At 45.9% G+C, this 24281-nt stretch overlaps 2 protein-coding genes across 4 annotated transcripts in view; both read right to left on the bottom strand.

Annotated features, from left to right (window-relative positions):
* Nucleotides 1-490: 490 nt before the first annotated feature.
* LOC115109888 (histone-lysine N-methyltransferase, H3 lysine-79 specific-like) lies at nt 491-6928 on the bottom strand. Of its 2 annotated transcripts, XM_065010191.1 has the most exons (4): nt 6894-6928; nt 2412-5185; nt 1425-1513; nt 491-1091 (listed from the first exon to the last, which is right to left on the bottom strand). In XM_065010191.1, the coding sequence occupies exons 2-4, from the start codon at nt 5092-5094 to the stop codon at nt 993-995; spliced, it is 2871 nt and encodes a 956-aa protein (XP_064866263.1). In that variant the 5' UTR covers nt 5095-5185; nt 6894-6928; the 3' UTR covers nt 491-992. The 2 variants fall into 2 exon arrangements, with proteins under 2 accessions (XP_064866263.1, XP_029490996.2); XM_029635136.2 differs by lacking the exon at nt 6894-6928 and having other exon boundaries at nt 2412-5257.
* Nucleotides 6929-8150: 1222 nt separating this feature from the next.
* The window catches only part of LOC115110451 (paralemmin-1-like), a 29985-nt gene continuing 13854 nt past the window's right edge, over nt 8151-24281 (bottom strand). Inside the window, exons 2-8 of one of the 2 annotated variants that reach the window (XM_029636121.2) lie at nt 17647-17698; nt 14886-14966; nt 13183-13262; nt 12860-12938; nt 10104-10131; nt 9756-9839; nt 8151-9133 (exon numbers count right to left, since the gene is read on the bottom strand). In XM_029636121.2, coding sequence (XP_029491981.2) covers nt 8178-9133; nt 9756-9839; nt 10104-10131; nt 12860-12938; nt 13183-13262; nt 14886-14966; nt 17647-17691 — 1353 coding nt within the window. In that variant the 5' untranslated portion in view covers nt 17692-17698 and the 3' untranslated portion in view covers nt 8151-8177. The remainder of the gene's footprint in view (nt 9134-9755; nt 9840-10103; nt 10132-12859; nt 12939-13182; nt 13263-14885; nt 14967-17646; nt 17699-24281) is intronic. The other variant, XM_065010190.1, reaches the window with a different exon arrangement.

Genomic DNA, 24281 nt, shown 5'->3' with positions numbered 1-24281 from the left:
AAAACAGAACCCTGTTTCCACTATTCATCTGAGTCACATCATGACAGTGTTTTATTTGTGGGTGGACTGAACTTTGGTTATTCCATGTCATTAAGGACAATAATGTTCATTATGAACTGTCAGTGGTACAATATCTGAGATGGGAAGGGCTGATCCCAGCCAATCATTGAGAGGCCAGAAAGCTGTCTGTCTCACCTCTAACTTCTGACTCATGACAGATAGAGAGACCCCCAGTGAAACCTTAGCTTTAGCCACAGAGGCCCGAGCTCATGTACACTGGGTGGGTTATGGTCAGCTAACTATGCTTGCTGAGTCAAACATGGTTGCACCCAGGATAATAGTCATCTGGCTTTCAAAATGCATCTGGGTCTAAGCATATAACAAAGAAAATGTAAATGCCAATTACTGTAGGTCCTTGTTTGTTCACTGTCACACGTGACTATAACATGAAGGACAGGAACTTTCCTGTAGCAAGATAAATTAGACAGAGTTGATTTGAAAAGGATATTTAATGTATGCGCTTAATTTCTCCTCACTGGATTGTAATAACAAACTGTACAATACTGATAAGCCTGATGGGACAAAACGGAGATATGTACGGGCTGAGATATGATTACGGCATTTGTACGTTTATTGAAACATTTATAGTAGTTTTGATTACCTTCACATTTATGCAGTCCTTGATAATGACATTTCTCTGAATTGTGTATGATATTTGTCATTTTGATCGAACACTGAACAGGAGTTAAACCTTTACAAGCAGAGCAGTTAAATGAGAGAGGACGTCTTTTGTACATTGTGAATATTTGTAATGAAATTGTAATGTTATATACAAAACAGATTTTAGTCTTACAAAGCATGGAATGTTCAAGCTAACACTAATTCAAGTTTCTGCCGTCGTAGTGAATTATGCAGTTCTACCATCCCAGTTCCTTAATTATACATTTGAAACGCTAATCTTATAGAAGTCCTGGTATTGATGACCTCCAGTATCAGTCCTGTTCCCGTGGCAGTGGCCTGTTCACCATACCTGCCTCCCAACGCTGCCACAGAGGAGTTTTCTGGCCGCCTGCCTTGTAAACCTTGGGCTCCTGGAGAGATAATGCAGGACACAGGAAATGGATTTAGCTAGTCTGATTAGCAGTTGAGGTTTTCTTACATTTCAGTCAATCTCCATTTAGCCACACACAGAACTTGAATATAAACACATCCCTTGTCAGATGTCAAATATTATAGCGCAGTTACTTCTGAAAATAAATGTTGAGGTCAGCTTTGCCAATGTAAATACACCGCTTCTCAACAGAACTACTGTTACATTGCTAGCAGAGACAGACATACAGTATAATTGCAATCGAAGCTTGTGAGTGAATGACATGTTGTGTTCCTGTCACAGGGAGGAAACTTCTAGGAAAGCAAAGCTGTACCTGTGTTTGTCCAGGGTTCACCCTAGCACTCTTAGGATTGGGAGGAGGCCAGGTCCGATCCAACTTCCCCTTGGATTGTCGGCCATCAACTGCAGAGAGGCAGGATAAGGAATAATGAAATGGGATAAGGAAAGGATTTACAGACTGATCTAGCAGGCTCCAAAACACTGCTAAGTAAAAATACAAACTCCTTCTAGACTCCGTACCATTTGAAGATGTATCCATTGCAGTTACAATAATTCATATTGTAATTCCTTCGATGGCTATTTTTGGAACTAGTTCATTTTATTTGAATCATGCTAGAAGTCAAGGAAATTATCTTCTTCCGTCTGTCCCCCCCAGACCTCTAATATCAATGGTCACAGGTCACAGCCATATATATATATATATATATATATATCCCCATGCCCACAAGTTTATCAATCTAGAATATACACACTCATATGATTCTACATTACATGACAGGAATAAGCTGTGACTGCACTGTGCTCACAGAACCCCTTGCTGTTCCCCAAGACATATCTGTCATCTCAAACATGCAGATGCCCAGAACACCCTTGATCTGATCTTTCTGGTCATTGTACTGCCGTGGTAACTTTGGTTACATCCTACAAAGTCCCCCTGTGGCATGTGCTGCTGATTCAGATAAGTGTTCAGCCAGAGGGATCTTGCCCTAACCCCTGGTGACAGGGATGACACTAAGTTGACGACAATACTGTGCCCATAATAACATTATCTGATGCTAATGCAAATAGGCAGACATTAAAGTGCTTGGGCTGAGATGAATGTGTGCTGTGGAATGAATGAGGCTATAACTGGCTTATCCACTTTCCCTCAGCTAGGTGTGTTTATCATATGTTGACGCAACACTATTTCATGATGGCACAAACAAATACTTTTTGCAAAAATTCTACTATGCTCCCCCTCACTTTGCCCCAATTCAAACACAAAGGAATTCTACATGTAATACAGGACATGTCCACTGACCTGATGCTGTGAAAGAGGAGGTGGATGAGGGAATGCGTGTGGTAGGTGAGTCTGGGCTGGGGTCCTCTGTGCTGTCTGGCCTGCCCCCACCGACTCCTGCCTCTCCGTACAGACTACACCTCTGCCTGCGCAGCTCCTCCTCCCTCTCCCTGGCTTCCCGGATGTCCCTCTCCACCTCCGGCTTCATGGCCAGTGAGGGACGCAGCTTAAAGAAGGGGTTCTCCCTGAGGATGTCGTCCTCATCCGCTGGCTGTTCTACCCTCACCTCATCCGTGTGCTCCTCCTCTGTAGAGACAGTACCCCCTATACTTAGGCAGTCTAGGCTTCTGTAGAGGCGCTGAGCTCCTCTGTCTCGGTTTGGATAGTGGGCTATGATTGTGTCGTCACTTTCCAGAATAACCACCTTCCTCGCTGCTCCTTTAGCGGCGGGTTGGTTCTCTGCACTTGGGTTTTGGCCTGAGCTAGCCTCCTTTTGGGCCTTTAAGTCAAACAGCTGGTGGGAGTGGGCTCTTGAGAGAGGGCAGCCTTTAAAAGAGACAAGCTCCATGCTACGCGTCCTCTCCAGCACAGAGGGGTAGACATGACCTCTCATCCCCAGGCCTGCTGTGGTGAGGGGTCTCCTGTGCCTGGTGGGTCCTTCTGCATTGCCTTGTTGGAAGGCTTCAAACAGCAGCTTCCTCTCCCTCATCTGGCGTACTGTTCCCTTGCTGTAGACTCCAGGGATCTTCCCCATGTTCACCAGGACAAGCTCCCTATGGATCTCCTGGCTGATCTCCTTCTGCATCTTCTTCTCTGAGAACTGCCAGTCAGCGCCCTGCCCCGGCCCTGCCTTAGAGGACAGTGTCTTAGCCAGCAGCGGAGTCTTCATCAGGGGGATGTCTACCACCTCCTGACCTTCCTGGGTGTTTGACATGCACCTGGACCGACGCAGGCTCTGCTCCCTTTCAGCAGATCGCCGGATCTCCCTCTCGATGGGAGTCTCCTTCTGGGGTGGGGGAGCCTTGTTGTCCATGATGGGGGCTGTGGTCGTGTGGATGTCGTGTGTGCCGACAGGGGAGAAGTCAGTGGACACCCCGCTGTCACTCTGGTCATCGTCACTGCATTCCATCTCAATCCTGACCATAGGTTGGACACTGAGCTGGGCAGAAGGATGAGACTGGACCTCCTCCGCTTTCTCTCCTGCCACTGTTTCAAAATGTTCTTTCTCTGGAATCTCTGTGTCTTCCTCACTTACCGCTGCCCTCTCTTCCACCTCGACAGTCTGTACTCTCTCTCCCTGCTCTTTCTCTTCCACCTCGACAGTCTGTACTCTCTCTCCCTGCTCTCTCTCTTCCACCTCGACAGTCTGTACTCTCTCTCCCTGCTCTCTCTCTTCCACCTCGACAGTCTGTACTCTCTCTCCCTGCTCTCTCTCTTCCACCTCGACAGTCTGTACTCTCTCTCCCTGCTCTCTCTCTTCCACCTCGACAGTCTGTATTCTCTCTCCCTGCTCTCTCTCTTCCACCTCGACAGTCTGTACTCTCTCTCCCTGCTCTCTCTCTTCACCGCTTCCCTCACTCCCTCCTTCCTCTTCTTCTTCCTCTTCATTCCTACACTCGATTTGCTCTACCTCCTGGTAGCCTGTATCCTGATTGGTTGTCTTCATGGCTACCTGGTGTGCGGGCGGAGGCTCCTGTGGCACCTGTTGTCCGTCCTGTCTCTGTTGTACCAGATGCAGGCGATGCAGCAGCTGCTCCCCCTGCTGGATGTCTTCAGCTACTGTCAGGCTGCTAACCTCCTGCTGCTCCTGCTGCTCAGAGGCAGGTGACTGAGGCGAGGGCACTAATACTTGTTCTCTGGATAAGCCTCTTGAAATAGATAGGTGAGGCTGGAGGCACTGGACGTCACTGCTAGCACTGTCTCTCCTGACCCACTCGTCTTTGGTCATGTTGTAGTCTAGTGATCTACCATCGACCATGTCCTCAACATCATTGTTACTCTCGTCTGTATGTTCTGGCTCTATGATGGTCCCTTCATGGGTTGGATGACTATTGTTGTCAAGGCTGCGCTCTGGCTCAGACTCCCTTGTCTGTGATGATGGGACAGAATCTGTCTCTTTCAGAATGCTGGTTTCCATGTTCGGATGTGGCTGCTCAGGGCTACTGGCACCCACTGCTTTATATCCGTCTGTTGGTGGTGGCGTGACAGAGCCAGGTCTTTCAGTCAGCACTGTGATATCCACAGATCCTCCCTTCTTCAGTTCAGTCTGCTGCTCCTCTTCCACTGTTACTGTAGCCTTGTCCATGACTGGAGTGCTGCTAGGCTGCTCAGATTGAACTCCATCTAAGCTCCTGGGATTGTCTTTAGCCTCCGTGACGCTTATGGCCCCAACTGAGACTTTTACATTGGGCTCTGTAGTGCTGCCCTCTTCTGGACAAGAGGGGTCTTTGCATGGTGGGGAAAGGATGAAGACGTCGTCATCCTCTTCCATCCTATCGGGGTGGCTTGCACTGACCAAAGGGGGAGGTGGTATGACAGCCTGCCAGGCCTCACAGGGCTTTTCCCCAGAAGTCAGGGAGGAGTTGTCTTTGGCCATATCTGTGTCCTCTGTCGGTTTACAGCCAACCTCCATCCAGAGACCACAATCCTCCTGGGACACTGGACCCTTAGGAGATTGGGGGCTGACCATGGGCTCTGTTTCCATAGTGATGGGGTATAATTCTGTAATTTGAACTTCACACCTTTAAATATTTTATTTGTTCTCCTTTCACTGCCTTTGGTTTCAGTCTCACAATCTGAAAAATAATGTTAATGACTTTGCAATTAGAGGCATGTTATTTGAGCCCCTTCAAAAACATGCACCACTAGTCTTAGGTGGTCTACCGTTCAGTAAACCAAATAATTACGAAATGTCTTTAAAGTGTGTACTAAAAATGGAAATTTTTATAACAATGTCATAGATGTCAGGTAATACCAGCAGAAATAGGACAATAAAGTAAATGTTTGTGAATCTGCTGTTGTCCAAGTTTCTTTTGAGGAATGCTGAAAGTTGAAAGAAAGGATGACGGTCATTATGCCAGCTTTGGCCTGGCATAATGTGATGTCACTAAAACATGTCATGTCACTAAAACATGGAACTTGGATTTAAAAAATATGTACAAAAAAATTGCAACTTCACCTTTTAAGCTTTAAAATGAAGGAAATGATCTTAAAGTTGTAGTGCATTCTGTTCTCTCTCACCTGACATATTTACTAGCTGACACTACAATGGTGATGCAGTTGACCTGAGCAGAGTTCTGCTTACTAGGGAGAAAAGTAATCAGCTTTTCACTGTCTGGCACATCCACTATGCATCTGCTACAGGAGCCTCCTTCACAGCTTTCTCCTCCAGAGCCATATCACTTTCAGCCTTAAGCTCAAAACATTGACTTCATGACAACATACTAATTTAAATTCCAGCCAATTTAGAGAGCTGTATCTGTGAGAACCAGTTAACCACATTATGAAAATTAATGTTTACTGTATGTCATTTGCATGAATGCCTCCATGTCTACACCACACCTGTTAAAATGACTCCAGATTTTTTTACGATGCATAATGGCAAACTGATCAGAACCATCATTGTCATTGAGGTTGTGCAGTTCTGTCTGTCATCATGTCTAATTACCAATGCTCCCATGTAATCTACAGATGCATGTTCTTCATTTTAAGACAGCAGGAAAATAATCATGCAGCAACAGAAAATGGGAATTATTGTCAGGATTATAGTTAATGGCCATTTTTACAGGGGTTGATACATTTTTTGTTAGGGCAAATCAAGTCTGAAATTTCAAAGTGGAAATTACCAACTTTAGAAGCCTTTTAAAAACACTACAAGTTTGCGTTTCCTGCCGTGCAGGAAAATTCTCAGCAACAAAAGAGTGATGCAATGAAATTCCTACACCTGTAGTCACCTCAGGTGCAGGTGAGATTTATATGTCTATATTTACCCTCAGGCTTATAGCCATACTCCTGCCCTGGATTAGCAAAAAGCCAGCCACACTATGTATGAAGTGATTGCATCGCAACACATTTGAATGATATTTAATGACCTTATCTCCTCCATTAAGGGGAAGTCAACCAAACATTTCTCAGTGATACAAATACAAGCTCTTCCTTGAAAACCACAATGAATTATACATATTACCTCATGACATATCAAATATCCTGAAATCTCAAATATTTAAAGCCTTTTCGTGGGAATAAACTGTAGGCTGTATATATCTATATTAAAGTAAAGCTAGACGTTTGTTTCAAGAGTTGTTACTTTGTGATCAATAATAACAGCCATACTGTTCAAAACCATTATTATTAGTTTATGAAAACTAAATGGGTTATGGAAATGAAATGTAAATGAATCATATGCATCTGTGAGTGCTACTAATGACAAAACGTTGGTAACTAACAGTATAATATCAGAATACGGCAAGGTACTGTAAAATGAATAATAAGAAAGAGACCCACCTGTTTGCAGTGTCGTGGCTGTGTCCAGGCTTCAGTCTGAATGATGCTGCTAGGCTGCTGCTGAGACCCGTGAGAGGTGAGACTGCCTGTCACTCAAACGGCGAAGGGGCTGAAGCTCATTGACTACACATCGAATTGCTACAGGGCTGGCCCACGTGGGGAAAATCTTAGGGAAAATGGCATAGGACATCTTCCAGAAAAATAGTATCTCTTTTAAACTAGGGATTTCATGGCTAATTGTGGTAATTCTGCACATTGACACATCCAGCCCAAAGCGAGAGGGGAAAAAAACACTTTGTAGTCGCCAAAGTTCCGTAGCGTGTCTTTAATGGTATGTCACAGCTCATTTGCAATAAAGAGTCTTATACATGAACGTCCTGACAGGAACGTTGCTACTGCTGATCAAAAGGAAAGACCAAAATATATTTTGTTTTGATAATCACACACACATTCCAGTTTTTTATCCACCTTCATTAACAGACATGGCTAAATCAAAATTCAACTACCAAACACACTTACACATACAAATCGCACTGAATAGATGTAATGGCAACCAACCCTTCTTTAACAGACTGTTTTGGTCACTGACGGAATACAGTATCATATTCATAACCATAACATTTGGATTACTGATGAGGACACTCTAAAAGTGCTTCTACACCTGCATTGCTTGCTGTTTGGGGTTTTAGGCTGGGTTTCTGTACAGCACTTTGAGATATCAGCTGATGTACGAAGGGCTATATAAATACATTTGATTTGAACAAAAGAGTTTCCATTGAAAAAGGCACATCAAGCATTTCTAAGATTAATATTTAAAAATCTATTTCCAAAAAGAAACAGATCAGTGGTTGTTGTATTCTTCATCTATTCTTCATAGTCTTCATTCCTAGAGGACATAGTGCTGAGTACTTTTTTTGGGCTGATACAACCAATCCAGAGGAGTGTGAGATGAGTGCTGCTGGGATTCTGGCAGTAAAACCTAGTTGCATTACTGAACTGTGTCCAGCAGGAGGCAGAAGGGCTTTGTAACAGTCACACTGGAGTCTGTTCACACAGCTGTTTGAAGAGAGGAGGATAACAATAAACACTCCTTGACACAAGCCATGTGGGACTGTAGTCTCAGAGGATACCAGTGACATTTTAGATGAGGAGCAAAGGCACGCTGGAGCACATCCTGTGCAATTTAGACAATGTTGTAGATTTAGGCCAAGCATACAGCCCATTCATCATGAGTGGCATAGCTAAGAGAAATGGGGGGGGAGTGATGCTCTATCATGTGCAGAATCACATGATAGAGCAGCACTTGGTATTGTGTATGGATGCCCTCTTTCCTGTTTCCTCGGCTCTGTAGCGTGGGGTTGGTCTGGGAGGATCATCCTCATGTCCCAGATCCTCAACCTCTTCCTGAGTGTAGCCCAGGATGACAGGTGGGACAGGGCCCTCCACAAAGACAACCAATCCACTCACGTCCTCCTCATCATCCTCATGCCCCACAGCCTCAATCTTTTGCTCAGTGTAGCCCAGAAAGGGTTCAGTCTCAGATCCAAGAACAGGAGACTGGAAAACAATCTCCTCCTCACCCGAGTCAGAAATGATCACCCGCTCCACCTCCACCAACTCTCTATCATCCTCATGGCCCAGACCCTCCCTCTCTGACTTTACCTCAGTGTAGCCCAGGAAGGTCAGTGTGACAGTGCCCTCCACAAAGTCTACCTGACCTACTCCTGTCTCCTTGTCCATCTCATCATCTTCACAGCCCAGATCCTCAACCTTTTCCTCAGCGTAGCCCAGGTCGGTCAGTCGGGTAGGGCCCTCCACAATTTCCACCACTCCTATTTCTACCTCCTCGTCCATCTCATCATCCTCATGCTCCACAACCTCAACCTCTTCCCCAGTGTAGCCCAGGGATGTAGGTGTGGCAGGGTCCTCCACATTGTCCACCTCCTCTTCCATCCCACCACCAACCTCTATCTTCTCCTCTGCCTTCTGTTGTGGTACAACTGGGATCTCATCCAGCAGCACTTGCATCCCGACATCGTTGATGACACTAAGGAGCTGTCCCAGCTCCTCAGCAGAAGGCTGCCCCTCTGCCCCACCGACATGGTGGACGCTCTTCCTGCTGTCATTGAACACCGTCTCCCCCAAGGCCCTTGGTGCTCCAGACACAGGCACCACAGACCTGATCTTGGTGACCCCTGTCTTTGAATCCCTCTCCACCTGCACTGCAACCATCCCCAGCACTGCAACACAGAGGGAGAAATTATACTGGGCAATATAACAGTCAAGTCACTATATTTGGAATCATGGTCAGAGCATGGATTACCTGGGCTATAGAAACATAAAATATGAATGTTATATTCTACCCATACCACCACTCAAATACTATCAATATAGCCTTTCCCCTAAAGGAAGGCCTACATTACCAGTAGGTGATGGGCGAGGAGGCACATTTTTGTGGCATATGTCAGAGCCCTCTTTGCTAATGTCAGCCTGCACAACATGAGTAAACAACACAAGGTCAATGTGCAGGCTCACAGTGCACAACCCAGTACCCTTTCCACTCTCCATAGCCCCCAGCATGCATAAGAAATGTACCAAGAGAAACAAAGTGGGCTAAATATAACTATCGCCTGCATTCTGCTCCAGCCCTTCAATCCAGCCAGCCACATCGTTAAGCCGTACCCTGGAGGCAAAACCCAGCCACAGGAACAGATACAGAGAAAAATATGGTGAGAAATATGGTTTCCCTCATAGTGAAGGTATGTATAGATCTTCACTGTGGCTGGGCCCGTCCCAAATCAATGGTGTGGAGGATGATGAGCACTATCACATTTCTGTGGTGGAATCCTCCCCAAACAGTACCTGATCGACCTTCCAGTCCATTCTCATGGAGAACCCTCTCCATTACTGGCCCAGGGAGCTGACCCCCAGCAGCTCTGACGATGACTAAAAGATAAAGATACAGCTAATACAAAACCATTGTACTTTCCATATACAAATGCTAATGTGCTGCGCGACAATCATGCATTTGAGTTATATCATAGCAACTATAAAACAATCACAGCTGTGGCTTCATTCTGTCACCCTGATTACATTAGTGTCAGTCAGAAAGAGATGAAAGAACAGTCACATGCAGGATGGTCTAAGAGAAAGTGTGAACAAACGAGATATCCAGGCCTAGAGCTAAATGACCATGTAGGTGAAGCTTACCTTGTATCCCACCCTCTTCAATGTCAGCCTATGGGGAAACAGAGGAGACAATTTTAAGTGGAACCCCTGGTCCAATTGGTCCTACAGTCACTGTCTCCCCCAAACACTTTCCTCTTCATCCCTTATCTCTCTCAGGCCCTGCGCACTGCCATAAATATGTCACAGTAACCATTAGAGCAGTGTGGCGCTGGGCTCAGCTTCGTGTTAGAGATGAATACACACTGAACTTCCTTACCAAGTGTTAGTGTGAGCTAAATATGGACCAGACATGAACCTGAATGTAAAAGTTCAAGTAATGGCCAGTATATTATATACACTGAGTGTGCCAAACACACCTGCTTTTTCCATGACATAGACTGACTAGGTGAATCCAGGTAAAAGTTATGATCCCTTCTTGATGTTACCTTTCCTAAATTAGCCATGGATGGAGATAAGGATTTGGACTTGTGGTTTTACTTAATTCCCATGCTGGACAATGATTATAACGGAGATTCTGATCCAACCATAAATTCATACTTTGTGCCCCTGGACTGAGAGGATGGAAGTTCAATATGTAGCTAGATGTAGAAGGCTAATGTTAACTAGCTAATCGTTGCCCATGACGGGAAGCATTTTAGCCAGGTAGCCTAAGGCAACAAAAAATACAAGTGTGTACTGTATGACAGAGTCATAGATCGTTTCGTCAACAGGAAAGAGAGCAGGATGACATTGGTGTTTCTCTACAGGTAGGGTGAGTCAACATGTTTTTTCCACTTTTGTGCACACACCCACACACACACACACATCTCACATCAAAGCTCACTCACATGGACAGCCACATCATATTTAGCTTATGTTGATTGGACTAAATAGTTCTTGGTATATTTTAGCTGTCACTGTATTAGACTACGCAGAGGTGATTTGATGATGTTGAAGATGAAATGGTGCCGGAATAGTGGAGGCGGCTCCTGTTTTCTTTGTGACTTGCGGTAACTCTACATGGTTCTAAATCAACCGTTGTTTAGTAGTCCATGCTGTAGGTCATGTAACTGTTTGTTACATTCAATATGCTTTGTGGACTTCACCGGACAGATCTTGCTCTCCGTTTTGTGATGATAAAAAGGTGTGGTTTAATTATTCTGCCACTGTATCTTCTTATTGTCTCTGCCTTAGGCCTATATATCACAGTGGCAAGGCATATGAACTAACAGGTTATAGAGCAAACAACGCAATTGTCACTTTTTTCTGCCTTGGCTTCCCCAGTGATTGCTACTGGTGCAATGCTTTCAACACCTTGTAGTCCATGCCCCAAATAATTGAGGCTGTTCTGAGGGGAAAAGGAGGTGCAACTCAATATTAAGAAGGTGTTCCTAATGTTTATACACTCAGTGTATGTTCCCCTGTAGAGTTCAAAGTTGGTACAGGGTCAAAGTCCTGTCAGTCAATAGCCAGACACCCTTTAGGGCTCCCCCAATGTGTAGGGCTATAATGTCACTAAATGTCAGAGTCAGTTTTCCATTGGGTAGCATACATACACTCCTACTTTAAAACAGGGGATCGGCACTTTGCAATGTACTGTGGTTTGATTTCCAAAGGGAGGCAAAAACCAATCTGTTGAAAAGGTCATAACTGCATGAACAAAGGGATACTTTACTATAGAGAGGAGTGGTTTCTGCTGAACATCAATCTGTAGGATCAAAGGCTTAGTGAGGGAAAAGATCTTCAACTGCTGTAGTTGTGAAATGTCGTAGCTATTTATATTACACAGTTCCAAACTGAATCAGCTGTTATTGATGTAAAAACATTGAGACTATTGAGTAAAACAGACCATTGGGGTAAAAAAGTATACCGGACATAAATATAAACGCAACATGCAACAATTTCAATGATTTTACTGAGTTACAGTTCATAGAAGGAAATCTGTCAATTGAAATAAATAAATTAAGCTCTAATCGATGGATTTCACATGACTGGGCAGTGGTACCGCCATGCATGGGCCTGGGAGGGCATAGGCACACGCAAGTCGGAGCCAGGTTCACCCACTGGGGTGGGGCGACCTAGTGGTTAGAGCGTTGGACTAGTAACCGAAAGGTTGCAAGTTCAAATCACCAAGCTGACAAGATACATATCTGTCATTCTGCCCCTGAACAGGCAGTTAACCCACTGTTCCTAGGCCGTCATTGAAAATAAGAATTTGTTCTTAACTGACTTGCCTAGTTAATTTAAAAAATCTGAATGAGTTTTTCCTCACAAAAGGGCTTTATTACAGACATAAAAACTCCTCAGCGGCCCCCTCCTCAGATGGTCCCGCAGGTGAAGAAGCCGGATGTGGAGGTCCTGGACTGGCGTGGTTACGTCAGCAGTTGTGAGGCCTGTTGGATGTACTGCCAAATTCTTTAAAACGATGTTGAAGGCGACTTAAGGTAACAGCGCTGGTGGACATTCCTGCAGTCAGCATGCCAATTGCATGCTTTCTCAAAACTTGTGGCATTGTGTGACAAAATTGCACAATTTAGTGGCATTTTCTTGTCCCCAGCACAAGGTGCACCTGTGTAATGATCATGCTTTTTGATATGCCACACCTGTCAGGTGGATGGATTATCTTGGAAAAGGAGAAATGCTTACTTTCCATATTGCGTTAATAATTTTGTTCAGTGTATAATGGGGAAAATCTGCTAAGATATTTAATATGGCACAGAGGTATTCTAGTTGATTGAGTATATTCAAAATCATATTGAAACTCAGGTTCTCGGAATGTCTCTGCTTTTTCCACTTGCCTGGCTGTGGTTCTGGGCATTGGTGACTGTGTAGCTTGTGGATTCAATGACCTCCACTATATCCTCTTCAGTTGGCAACCTAATACACACACATTCACACAATGATGACCGTAACACCCCATGACACATGAAACCAACACATTAACATACAAAGCCATTCACAAATACAATACATACATGCAGAGGCATGACTACAGTTCAGGGGAGGGTCAGTATCAAGTGCTTTATGTAAGAGATATAAAAACATCTGAGCAGATCAACTCCCTCAGCCAACAGGCATGGGGAGTGATAGATTGTGTGTGTGTGCGCCGTGGGTGTCTCACTCCTCTGTGTAGTTCTCAGCGCTGCGCCCAGGGACAGGCTGGGGGTTCTCGCTCAGCCACTGGTCCCTCAAGGACTTCCGCTGTGAGGAGAGATTTGGAGAGGGAGAGAGAGGGATGGAGAGAGAGAGAAACAGGGTTGGTGACTATGACTAGGGTCTGCTATGTCCTGTGCAGTTAGCATATGCATGAAATGGCCTATGCTCTGAGCCATCTCTCACAGCATGCAGCTTCCCCACCTGCCAGCTCATCAGTTCAAAACAAGCCTATTCTCTCAAAATCCCCATAGCAAAAGAAGCTAACAAAAACAAAAGCCTTCTGTCTCTATGAATACTGAAACGGTTATCCAGTATGCAGTAACCAAAACAAACAGCCCCTAGACACAGAGCTCTGGTTGCCATTTTGGATCTCCAGCAGGATGAGTGAGGCCAAGAGCCTGGTGTTGTCTGTGAGGGAGAAACTGCCCCCAACTCTGGATCCCTCACAGGGAGGGCTCAGAGAGCCACACGTCCTAGGCTTGGTCACAAGGGGTCTGATTGAGACTGACAATAATAAACCTGACCATGTTTATTTAGAGAGTGTTTGTAAATGGACCAACCTACATTGGCTGCGACTCAGTTAGTTCCCTTTCAACCTTTGAAGCAGAAACCTTCCAGAGCCCAGAGGTATAGTAAAGGAGGGGTCCTCCTTTCATTCTAACTCAGGTATGACAACACCAAGCCGAGGGGTGAACATAGTCCTACCTGGCTCCAAGCCTCATCAATTAGTCATACGACAATGTGGGGAGTGTGATAGCAAGCTAAGCAACAACAACAGACAGACGGTGGTGACAATGACACAACATTATATTGGAGTGGTGGTGACACTAAGTGGGCCTTGTTCACAACTATTTGCCAAGACAACCTTCTGGTTGGAACGTATGTGACCGCTCCATGTGGACCAGTCTCTTACTGTGCTCAGAGTCAGAAAAGAAATGTAAGACAGGAGGGGAAGTGAGCTGTGCTTACAGAGATGCTCTAACTTCTGGGCTGACTGGGAACACGAGACTGTTCTCACACTTCACACTGAGGAAGAAGAAGGACAACTTCTCTTTCCTCTGCCATGTGTAAGGCTGGTGCCGCCAGCACAGCACACATCCTCAGGCAAACCCGTAATGTAGAGTAGACTGTTTGTGTGGGAGGCTGCCTGAGTCATATGTGTTGATGGAGCGGTTCTAGCCACTCCACCGCTGATCTGACGTGAAGGAGTTAATGGGGTCCAACAGGGATCAGTGCTGGTGGTCCCAGTGGAGGAGAGAGTTACTGACAAAGATCAACACAATGCACAGCTCTCTCTCTCTCTCACTCTGACTCACTCTCTTCCTATTTCTCTACAACCACCTCATCATTTCAGTTCCTCTCTTTCATGTGATTTCTCTCTCTGTTACAGAGATCATGGTAGCAGAGGTCATGGTAGCAGAGGTCATGGTAAGATGATGAGCAGAAGAGAGTTGAACAGGAAGGAGGGGAAAAAAGACTGTTATACAGAGGAATAGAGAATGCCTCAGGACACCTCATGGTGTTGGGGATGTTGTCTGGTGTTATGGAGCTAATTGAGTTTATCATCACACAGGAGGGCTCAACCCTGGGCATGTGAACCAGCTGCCAGACATGTGGCTCCCTGCAACAGGACAACAGGGAAGGACAGACAGACAGATCCAGACAGACCTTGAGCTGGGCCTGCGTCAGCCACTCCTCCTCCATCTCCCTCCTTGCTTTCTCGTCGTCCTGCTGCTTACGTCGCTTGTCCTGGTGATGGGAGAAGAAGAGAAAGAGAACAACAAAAAGAGAGATTTAGGGTTGAGTGGAGGTAGAGATATACTTATGTTTCTGAACCTAATGAGGAGCACTTCCTGTAATTAAGCATCTCAGACGTGTGTCACCACAGAGACAGAGTCCCACAGCTCACACTGCTTTCAAGCTCTACTGAGATAGTCATAGTTGTCATTTGAATGATGCTAGTGAAGGAGAAGATAACAGCACAACTACAGTACTGTATATCATATTACAGTATAACTGAAAAGCGGTGACAGTAGATCACAGTGACAAGCCCCATAGACATATATGCTGTTGACCGGTGGAACAGCTGGTTCTTAAAGGTCAAAGTGCAGAGAAACGGAGATGAAGCGGAGGCAAGGCTAGGAGCACGTGGGCATGCCAGCACTCCATCTTCATCAGCTAGTCTGACAGTAACACACATATCACACATACTGCACATTCATGTTCTGTTAGGAGGAGCGGTTCACTCCCATACATTAGCACCAATCCAGGCCTGAGACTGCTATCCCTTTGGACTTCTCATAGTTTCCCCAACATCCCTCCTTTCAAAAGCAACTGCAATTAGATTACGCTAAACAGAAGGGCTAATTTAGATCAGAATTTAATTAACGATTTTGGTCTAACCTAATTCAGTAAGAACTGTGTTGGGGCATAACATGTGGGAGTTGGCTAGACCCCAATGCATCAAAGAAAGACAGGATAAAGCATGGAGGGAAGGCATGAGCATTGTGTGTGTGTGTGTGTGTGTGTGTGTGTGTGTGTGTGTGTGTGTGTGTGTGTGTGTATTTCTACTGTCTCTTAATGCTCAAGGTCCCTGTAGTGTTTAACCCTGCTGATGAGGTCAGTAGTGGCCCTGAAGCAAACGCCATGCAACCCAATTGAATTATTCAAACATGGACAGACCGGGGGAGAGCTGTCACGCCCTGACCTTAGAGAGCCTTTTTATTTCTCTATTTGGTTAGGTCAGGGTGTGATTTGGGTGGGCATTCTAGTTTTCTATTTCTTTGTTGGCCGGGTATGGTTCCCAATCAGAGGCAGCTGTCTATCGTTGTCTCTGATTGGGAATCATACTTAGGCAGCCTGTTTTCCACCCTAGTTTGTGGGATTTTGTTTTGCATATTTGCTGTGGAGCCTGCAGAACTTTACGTTCTTTTGTATTTTGTTGTTTTTTGGTGTCATTTGAAAATGAAGTAAAAGGTACGCCTACCACGCTGCGTCTTGGTCTCCTTCTAACGATGGACGTAACAGAAGATCCCACCACCAAAGGACCAAGCAGCGTGGCCAGGAGGAGCAGGGATCCTGGGCCCGGGAGAAAAGTGAGTGGAGGACATCCTGGACATGGGAGGATAAATTAGACGGTAAAGGATCCCAGAGGAGATCCAGGCTGGAATGGATCGCCTTCCATGGGAGCAGACGGAGGCAGCGAGGGAAGAACAACGATGACACCGGGGTTCGCGACCTCGACGCAAACACGAGAGGCAGGGGGGGGGAACATTGGGTGGTTGGCCAGGTTGCAGACCAGAGCAAACTCCCCGCACTCGCTTTAAGGAGTGTGTGATCCTTCAGGCACCATGCTTTGCGGTTACACGTACTGTGTCGCCGGTACGCATCCACAGCCCGGTGCACTCTGTGCCAGCTCCCCGCATTTGCCGTGCTAGAGTGGGCATTCACCCAGGACGGATTGTGCCGGCTCAGAGCTCCTGGTCTCCGGTGCGACTCTTCGGCCCAGTATATCCTGCGCCGGCTCTGCGCACTGTGTCTCCGGTGCTCCTTCACAGCCCAGTGCGTCCTGTGCCAGCGCCCCGCAGTTGCCGGGCTAGGGTGAGCATCCAGCCAGGACGCGTTGTGCCAGCTCTGCGCTCCAGACCTCCGGTGCGTCTCCACGGCCCAGTATATCCTGTGCCGGCTCCACGCACCAGGCCTCCAGTGCGTCTCTCCAGCCCGGTGCGTCCTGTGCCAGCTCTACGCATCCGGCCTCCAGCAATGATCCAGGGCCCGATGCCTCCAGTGATGAACCATGGCACGAAGCCTGCAGTGATGATCCATGGCACGAAGCCTCCAGGAATGATCCATAGCCCAAAGCCTCCAATGGTGATCCATGGCCCGAAGCCTCCAGTGATGATCCATGGCCCGAAGCCTCCAGTGATGATCCATGGCACGAAGCCTTTAATGATGATCCATGGCACGAAGCCTCCAGGGATGATCCATGGCCCGAAGCCTCCAATGGTGATCCATGGCCCGAAGCCTCCAGTGATGATCCATGGCCCGAAGCCTCCAGTGATGATGGTACTGTCACACCCTGACCTTAGAGATCCTGTTTATGTCTCTATTTTGGTTTGGTCAGGGTGTGAGTTGGGGTGGGTATTCTATACTCTATTATTTGTATTTCTATGTTTTGGCCGGGTAGGGTTCTCAATCAGGGACAGCTGTCTATCATTGTCTCTGATTGAGAACCATACTTAGGTAGCCCTTTTTCCACCTGTCTTTGTGGGAAGTTGACTTTGTTTAGGGCACATAGCCTTTAGCTTCACGGTTTGTTTTTGTAGTGTTTATTATTTTGTTTGGTGTCATTTTCCAAATAAAGAGAAAATGTACGCTAACCACGCTGCACCTTGGTCCTCTTCCTTTAACGGCCGTGACAGAGACTCACCTCTATAGCCTGCACTCTCTGTTGGTACTTCTCTGCCTCGTCCATGTTGGGTCTACAACACAAGAACACAGAGGAGAGTTATAGTTACTTTACTCCTACTGTAGCAGTCCAGAAAACTGTTCATCATTTAAATGAAACTCAATTATTAAAAGTTATTCCACACATATCTGGCAAAAGCGCATAACTGATTTTCAATTCCCTTCGCTGTGGGACAGTGGATGAGAGAGTGTGATGATGTGATGCCAGATCCTAGATCAGTCATATATCAAAGCAGTGCAGAGGCTTATCATGGAGAAACTGCTACACTACTGTATTCTGTCATGTACTGGGTCCTTTGGGTGTTGTCTTGTCATCCTTCAAACCACCAACTACATATTCATATTATTATACACTTTCCACAGAGGTGACTGGAAAACTGCCTGTTAGCAATATCTGCACTAGAGATGATTACTACATAATTCTTATATAATTATTTAAACCCTAAATGAGAGAGCAGAGAGGAACTGGGAGAAGAGAGAGCACATAGCAGCACTTGATGCTGAGTTGCTGAGCTCCCAACAGTAATAAGTCTGACTGAAATTAAAGGAATGATTGATTCCTGGAGCAGCAACCTCACACTTTATCCCTGTGTGTATGAGGAGAGGGAATAAAACAGAGGCTGTGGAGAGGACTATGGATCAGTTTGGCTTACAGTAAGAGTGGGAGGGGAGAGCTGCTCTCAGAAGATATATTAGGTTCACTCCATTCCTATGTTATCATTAACTGTAAATAAAATGCTATAAACCAACCTGTCGCAGCTTTGATCACTGACATGACAATGCCACTAGTCCAGAGTGTACCACAGAATGTACTACAGTGTACATAGTGTACTACAGAGTGTACTACAGTACAGAGTATACTAGAGTGTACTACAGTAGAGTGTACGACACAGTGTACTACACAACAGAATGTACTACAGAGTGTACCACAGAGTGTTCTACAGTACAGAGTGTACTACTGTACATAGTGTACGACAGTGTGTACTCCAGTACAGTGTACTACTGTACAGATTGTACAACACTAGAGTGTACTACACTACAGAGTGTACTACAGTGTACTACAGTACAGCCTGTACTACAGTACAGAGTTTACTACAGAGTGTACTACAGTACAGGGTGTACTAACTACAGTACAGAGTGTACTACACTACAGATTATTACTACAGAGTGTACTACACTACAGCGTATTAGAATGTACTACCCTACAGAGTATTACTACAGAGTATACTACAAAACACAGTGTTCAACATATTGTACTACACTATAGAGTGTACTACACTACAGAGTGTACTACACTACAAAGAATTACTACAGAGAGTAATACAGTACGTACTACAGAGTGTACTACACTACAGTGTATTAGAATGTACTACACTACAGAGTGTACTACAGTGTACTACAGTACAGCTTGTACTACAGTACAGAGTGTACTACAGAGTGTACGACAGCACAGAGTGTACTACAGAGTGTACCACAGAATGTACTACAGTGTACATAGTGTACTACAGAGTGTACTACAGTACAGAGTGTATTAGAGTGTACTAACTACAATACAGAGTGTACTACACTACAGAGTATTACTACAGAGTGTACTACACTACAGCGTATTAGAATGTACTACACTACAGAGTATTCCTACAGAGTGTACCACAAAACACAGTGTACAACAGAGTGTACTACACTATAGAGTGTACTACACTACAGAGTATTACTACAGAGTGTACTACAGTACGTACTACAGAGTGTACTACACTACAGCGTATTAGAATGTACTACACTACAGAGTATTACTACAGAGTGTACTACAAAAAACAGTGTACAACAGAGTGTACTACACTATAGAGTGTACTACACTACATAGTGTACTACAGAGTGTACTACACTACAGTGTATTACTACAGAGTGTCCTACACTACAGCGTATTACTACAGCGTGCACTACACTACAGCGTATTACTACAGTGTACCACACTATTGCGTATTACTACATAGTGTACTACAGTACAGCGTATTACTGCAGTGTGTACTACACTACAGCGTATTCCTACATAGTGCACTACAGTATCTCATCCTGTCAATCTATTTAAACACACTTAGAAGTGTTGACATAAGAAGAGCTGGAAGATGCCGATTGAGTCAAACTCCAACAACTGTCAGAAGGGCTACACACACACACACACACACACACACACACACACACACACACACACACACACACACACACCTCAAATCAAAGCTCACTCTGGGAGATGGCTGCTTGATTGAAGTTGCAGATGTGTTAAGCAATAAGAGATCTATAATGATTCACAGCCAATGACAGCCATTTCATGAGAGCAGAAGATAATATAATTATACAGTATTATAACTATACAGGTTATAATTCAACCTCAGATATTTACCTTATATCTGTAAATTAATAAATATTCTATTCACATGATATTCATGATTGGTATGACTAGCCTACTATGGAGAATGGTACTCGAGGCACGGGTGACTATATTTTAAGTACCGTTCTGTCCAACTCAGATTGATACTATATAGCATAAGTGGTTAGAGATTTAGGATGGTTGTATGGTGTCTGAGGGCTGTTAGTCCCAGGCGGGCATTGTAGTGAGGGTGACAGACGGCTCTAGAGGTAGAGGGGGTGTTGTATTGATGGCAGGGCTGTGATGGAGAGGGAGGGGCTGTGATGTCTCACACCCAACACGGGGGTCATTAGTGAGCATTGTCACGGTGATGGAGTGCCACAGGCAGAGGTTCATTAGAGCGCTGCCAACCCGGGGGACTCTCCTTGTCCAGATGATGGACGCCTTACACATTGCCAACCGCCAGCCAGCCCAGAGCCCCCCCACTCACTTGGACACCCCAGTCCTTCTGTGTCTGTCTGTGTATGACTGGCTGCTGCTGCTACCCTGGAGAGAGTATACCACTTTGTTTGTACAGTCGGGGGGGGGTTGCTTTGGCAGTCGAGCTGCTGTTTCTTGACACCATTTGTCACATGGTATTCTCCTGGGAATCAGCAAATGTGATGTGTGATGCTTATCATATGAGTCCACACTCCTTAGAGAGAGAGAGAGAGAGAGAGAGAGAGAGAGAGAGAGAGAGAGAGAGAGAGAGAGAGAGAGAGAGAGAGAGACAGAGACAGACAGAGACAGAGACAGAGAGAGGGAGAGAGGGGACCGGACCTTCCAGGGAGCTTCCCAGGGTTTCTGCTTAACTTAAATGTAACTTCCGAGGAGAAATGACTAGGGCCAAAGGGACAGAAACTTTCCATGCATTAAATGTCCCTATACACTGTACTGTAACTCAGCCTCTTGAGAGACCCTGACCTGAAAGAGAGAGATAGAGGAAAGAGAGACATCTGGGTCCTCTGTGACCTGACCTGGACTGAGGGGAAAACACAATGTACTTCCAACAGCTACAAATCGAGCACTTAAGCCAGAGTCCCTGCAACCCTTTTCCACTGAGTGGAGTCTTGGAACGGGACCAAAATGGAATGTAAGCACAGATACTGAGGCTGGTGTTTGGGTGTCCCTCACCTGTCCCCACCCTGTCACTGAGCCATCTCTCTCTCTCTCTCTCTCTCTCTCTCTCTCTCTCTCTCTCATCCGTCAGCAGAGAGAGAAGTGCTCTCACGGAACATGGAGTGCCCACTCAGGCTGAACTGATTTCTCTCCAGCTCTGGGTGAGATCCAGGGACGGAGTGAGTGTGTTGTGTGTGTGTCACATTGAGTGTTTCACAGGGGGACACAGATAGTATGTACAGGAAGGTGGGGGTGTAAATGGGTGGGTGATGAGTGTGTGGGAGAGAGATAGATCTGACCTGTGTTTCTCAGCCACAAACAACTACTAGACGACAGTCAGCGGGGGGGGGGGGGGGGGGGGGGGAGATATTTACACCAGTAGCACAGCAGGAGGCATATTCTGTAGCCTCATACAGTACAGTATGCATTACTGATACATACAGAATTAGTTGTGTACAAGAAAGAAAGGCTTTACACATTCAGTAGAGGCTGAGTACGACCCTGCCTCACACAGGAAGCGGCGCAGGTCCTAATCCAGGCACTTGTCATCTCCCGTCTGGATTACTGCAACTCGCTGCTGGCTGGGCTCCCTGCCTGTGCCATTAAACCCCTACAACTCATCCAGAACGCCGCAGCCCGTCTGGTGTTCAACCTTCCCAAGTTCTCTCACGTCACCCCGCTCCTCCGCTCTCTCCACTGGCTTCCAGTTGAAGCTCGCATCCGCTACAAGACCATGGTGCTTGCCTACGGAGCTGTGAGGGGAACGGCACCTCAGTACCTCCAGGCTCTGATCAGGCCCTACACCCAAACAAGGGCACTGCGTTCATCCACCTCTGGCCTGCTCGCCTCCCTACCACTGAGGAAGTACAGTTCCCGCTCAGCCCAGTCAAAACTGTTCGCTGCTCTGGCCCCCCAATGGTGGAACAAACTCCCTCACGACGCCAGGACAGCGGAGTCAATCACCACCTTCCGGAGACACCTGAAACACCACCTCTTTAAGGAATACCTAGGATAGGATAAAGTAATCCCTCTCACCCCCCCTTAAAAGATTTAGATGCACTACTGTTCCACTGGATGTCATAAGGTGAATGCACCAATTTGTAAGTCGCTCTGGATAAGAGCGTCTGCTAAATGACTTAAATGTTAAATGATGTATTACTGTAATCACTATGCTGTATGAACAATACTCAAGAGGAGCATTGCCCATAATATTGGAATGGTGGGTGGAAACGTAGGGGAAAAGGCACCATCCCCAGGGATGGAGGTAAAATGTTCTCCAAGATTTCTGGTATACATTAAGTTGAGTGCCAGGAGTTTTTCCTGGCTGTGTGATCTGACCAGAAAAGACTTGGCCTTAGTTATGACTATAACTAGGGCCCAGATTTTTTCTGGCCAGGTCCCATGATCTGGAAATAACTCCTGGCCCTAAATGCATCGTAATCGCAATCGTGTAAAAACAAGAAATGTCCAATCTGGTCTGGCCACTGGTCTTCATGGCACATCCAGTCCACAGAGTGAGACAAACTCAGACCCTGCCACTTAGCCATATTCTACATTGGGGTGAGAGTCAGCCAGTCCAGAGAGAAAGTGATTCTCTGTCCCAGAAAACAGTCATGTACAAAAGTTACGCTGCTCCGCTCCCTAATGTATAATTCAGCACTAGGAAGGAATTCTATCTGTTCTCCGGAATCGACTAGGTTTTTAAAGTTACTCTCTGTGTTGTTTTCCAAGTCCTCTACTTCCTGTTGCTGAAAGCATGGATTCAATTGTATATACTTTTGGTTTTTAATAAAGTGCAAGTGCTTTAAGTCGTTGTGGGTGTGCATGTCTGCATGCATTTGTTTGTTTGTGTGAATCTGTGTACATGTGTTTGGTAGATTGAGTGCTGAAAGTATAGGGATCCGTAAAAGTGACAGAATATGAGTGGAATCAGAAATATTTGATTTGAATGCCACAGAATTATAACTCACAGAACATTCTTCCTCAAAAGCAAAAGCAGGTCTGGAGGAGGAAGCTCACAGCTCTGTGACTGATGTGACAGTGGGAACTCTGGAGATGTGAGAACAGTATAAGCTCCCAGTGAGATTCTGGAGGTTATCAGGAAGCCACACATCTCTCCTGCAAGGTCACAGCTGTAGTTTTATTCACATCCAAAACATCTCTAAATGGGATGTAAGGCAGCGATCAGGGAGATAATTGGGCTTTAGCAACAAAATTGTTCACCCAGCAACAATATTCATACACCAGTAACTATGGGATGTCCTGAACTCTGTAACCAACGCCACCATTTCCAGGAACAGAGGTGCAGCTAACATTCCAGTACAATGAAGTCAACTAGAGAATACAGCACGTTCCATCGGAATCATTGTTGTCCAGACATACAGTAGACTGTGGTAGTGTACTAGGCTGAGTCAGGACAGGAGAGCCCCAACCCTCCTCAGCCTGGCACAGGATGGGCTGCTAGGAGCCAGGACTTCCAGGACTGGTAGGCTTTACTCAACTGAAAGCACACAGCTTAGCAGGGGAGACAGACTCACATTAATGGTCTCTCTATCAGGGACTTCCACCTGGGCCACACACACACGCGCACACACACACACACGCACGCACACGCGCGCACACACACACACACACACACACACACATACACACACACACACACACACACACACACACACACACACACACACACACACACACACACACACACACACACACACACACACACACACACACACACACACACACACACACACACACACACACTCCTGCCATGTTGAGGCCCAGATTGCAGGGCATGTGTCTGTTGCCTACCAAGCGTTTGCATTGTCATTGTGGGTTACTTCATCATTGGGTTCAATCACCATCAGAGCTGTGCTTGGGGGCACAGATGGCTCCTGTGTGCTCTGTTTGTTTGTCTGAGCCTCTCTGTCAACGTCTCTAATTAGAATAAGGAGAAACAGTATGCTGTTTCCCAACAGGAAGTAAGATGCAGCAATACACTCAATTTAACTTCACAAGAGCTCACACAGGAGCTCCGCCTATCACGTGCACATACACACACACCGACGTTC

This window comes from Oncorhynchus nerka, linkage group LG26 (assembly GCF_034236695.1).
Source record: "Oncorhynchus nerka isolate Pitt River linkage group LG26, Oner_Uvic_2.0, whole genome shotgun sequence".
Classification (NCBI taxonomy): domain Eukaryota; kingdom Metazoa; phylum Chordata; class Actinopteri; order Salmoniformes; family Salmonidae; genus Oncorhynchus; species Oncorhynchus nerka.
The sequence above is the reverse complement of the archived record's forward strand: the minus strand, read 5'-3'. Positions and strand labels throughout refer to the sequence as shown.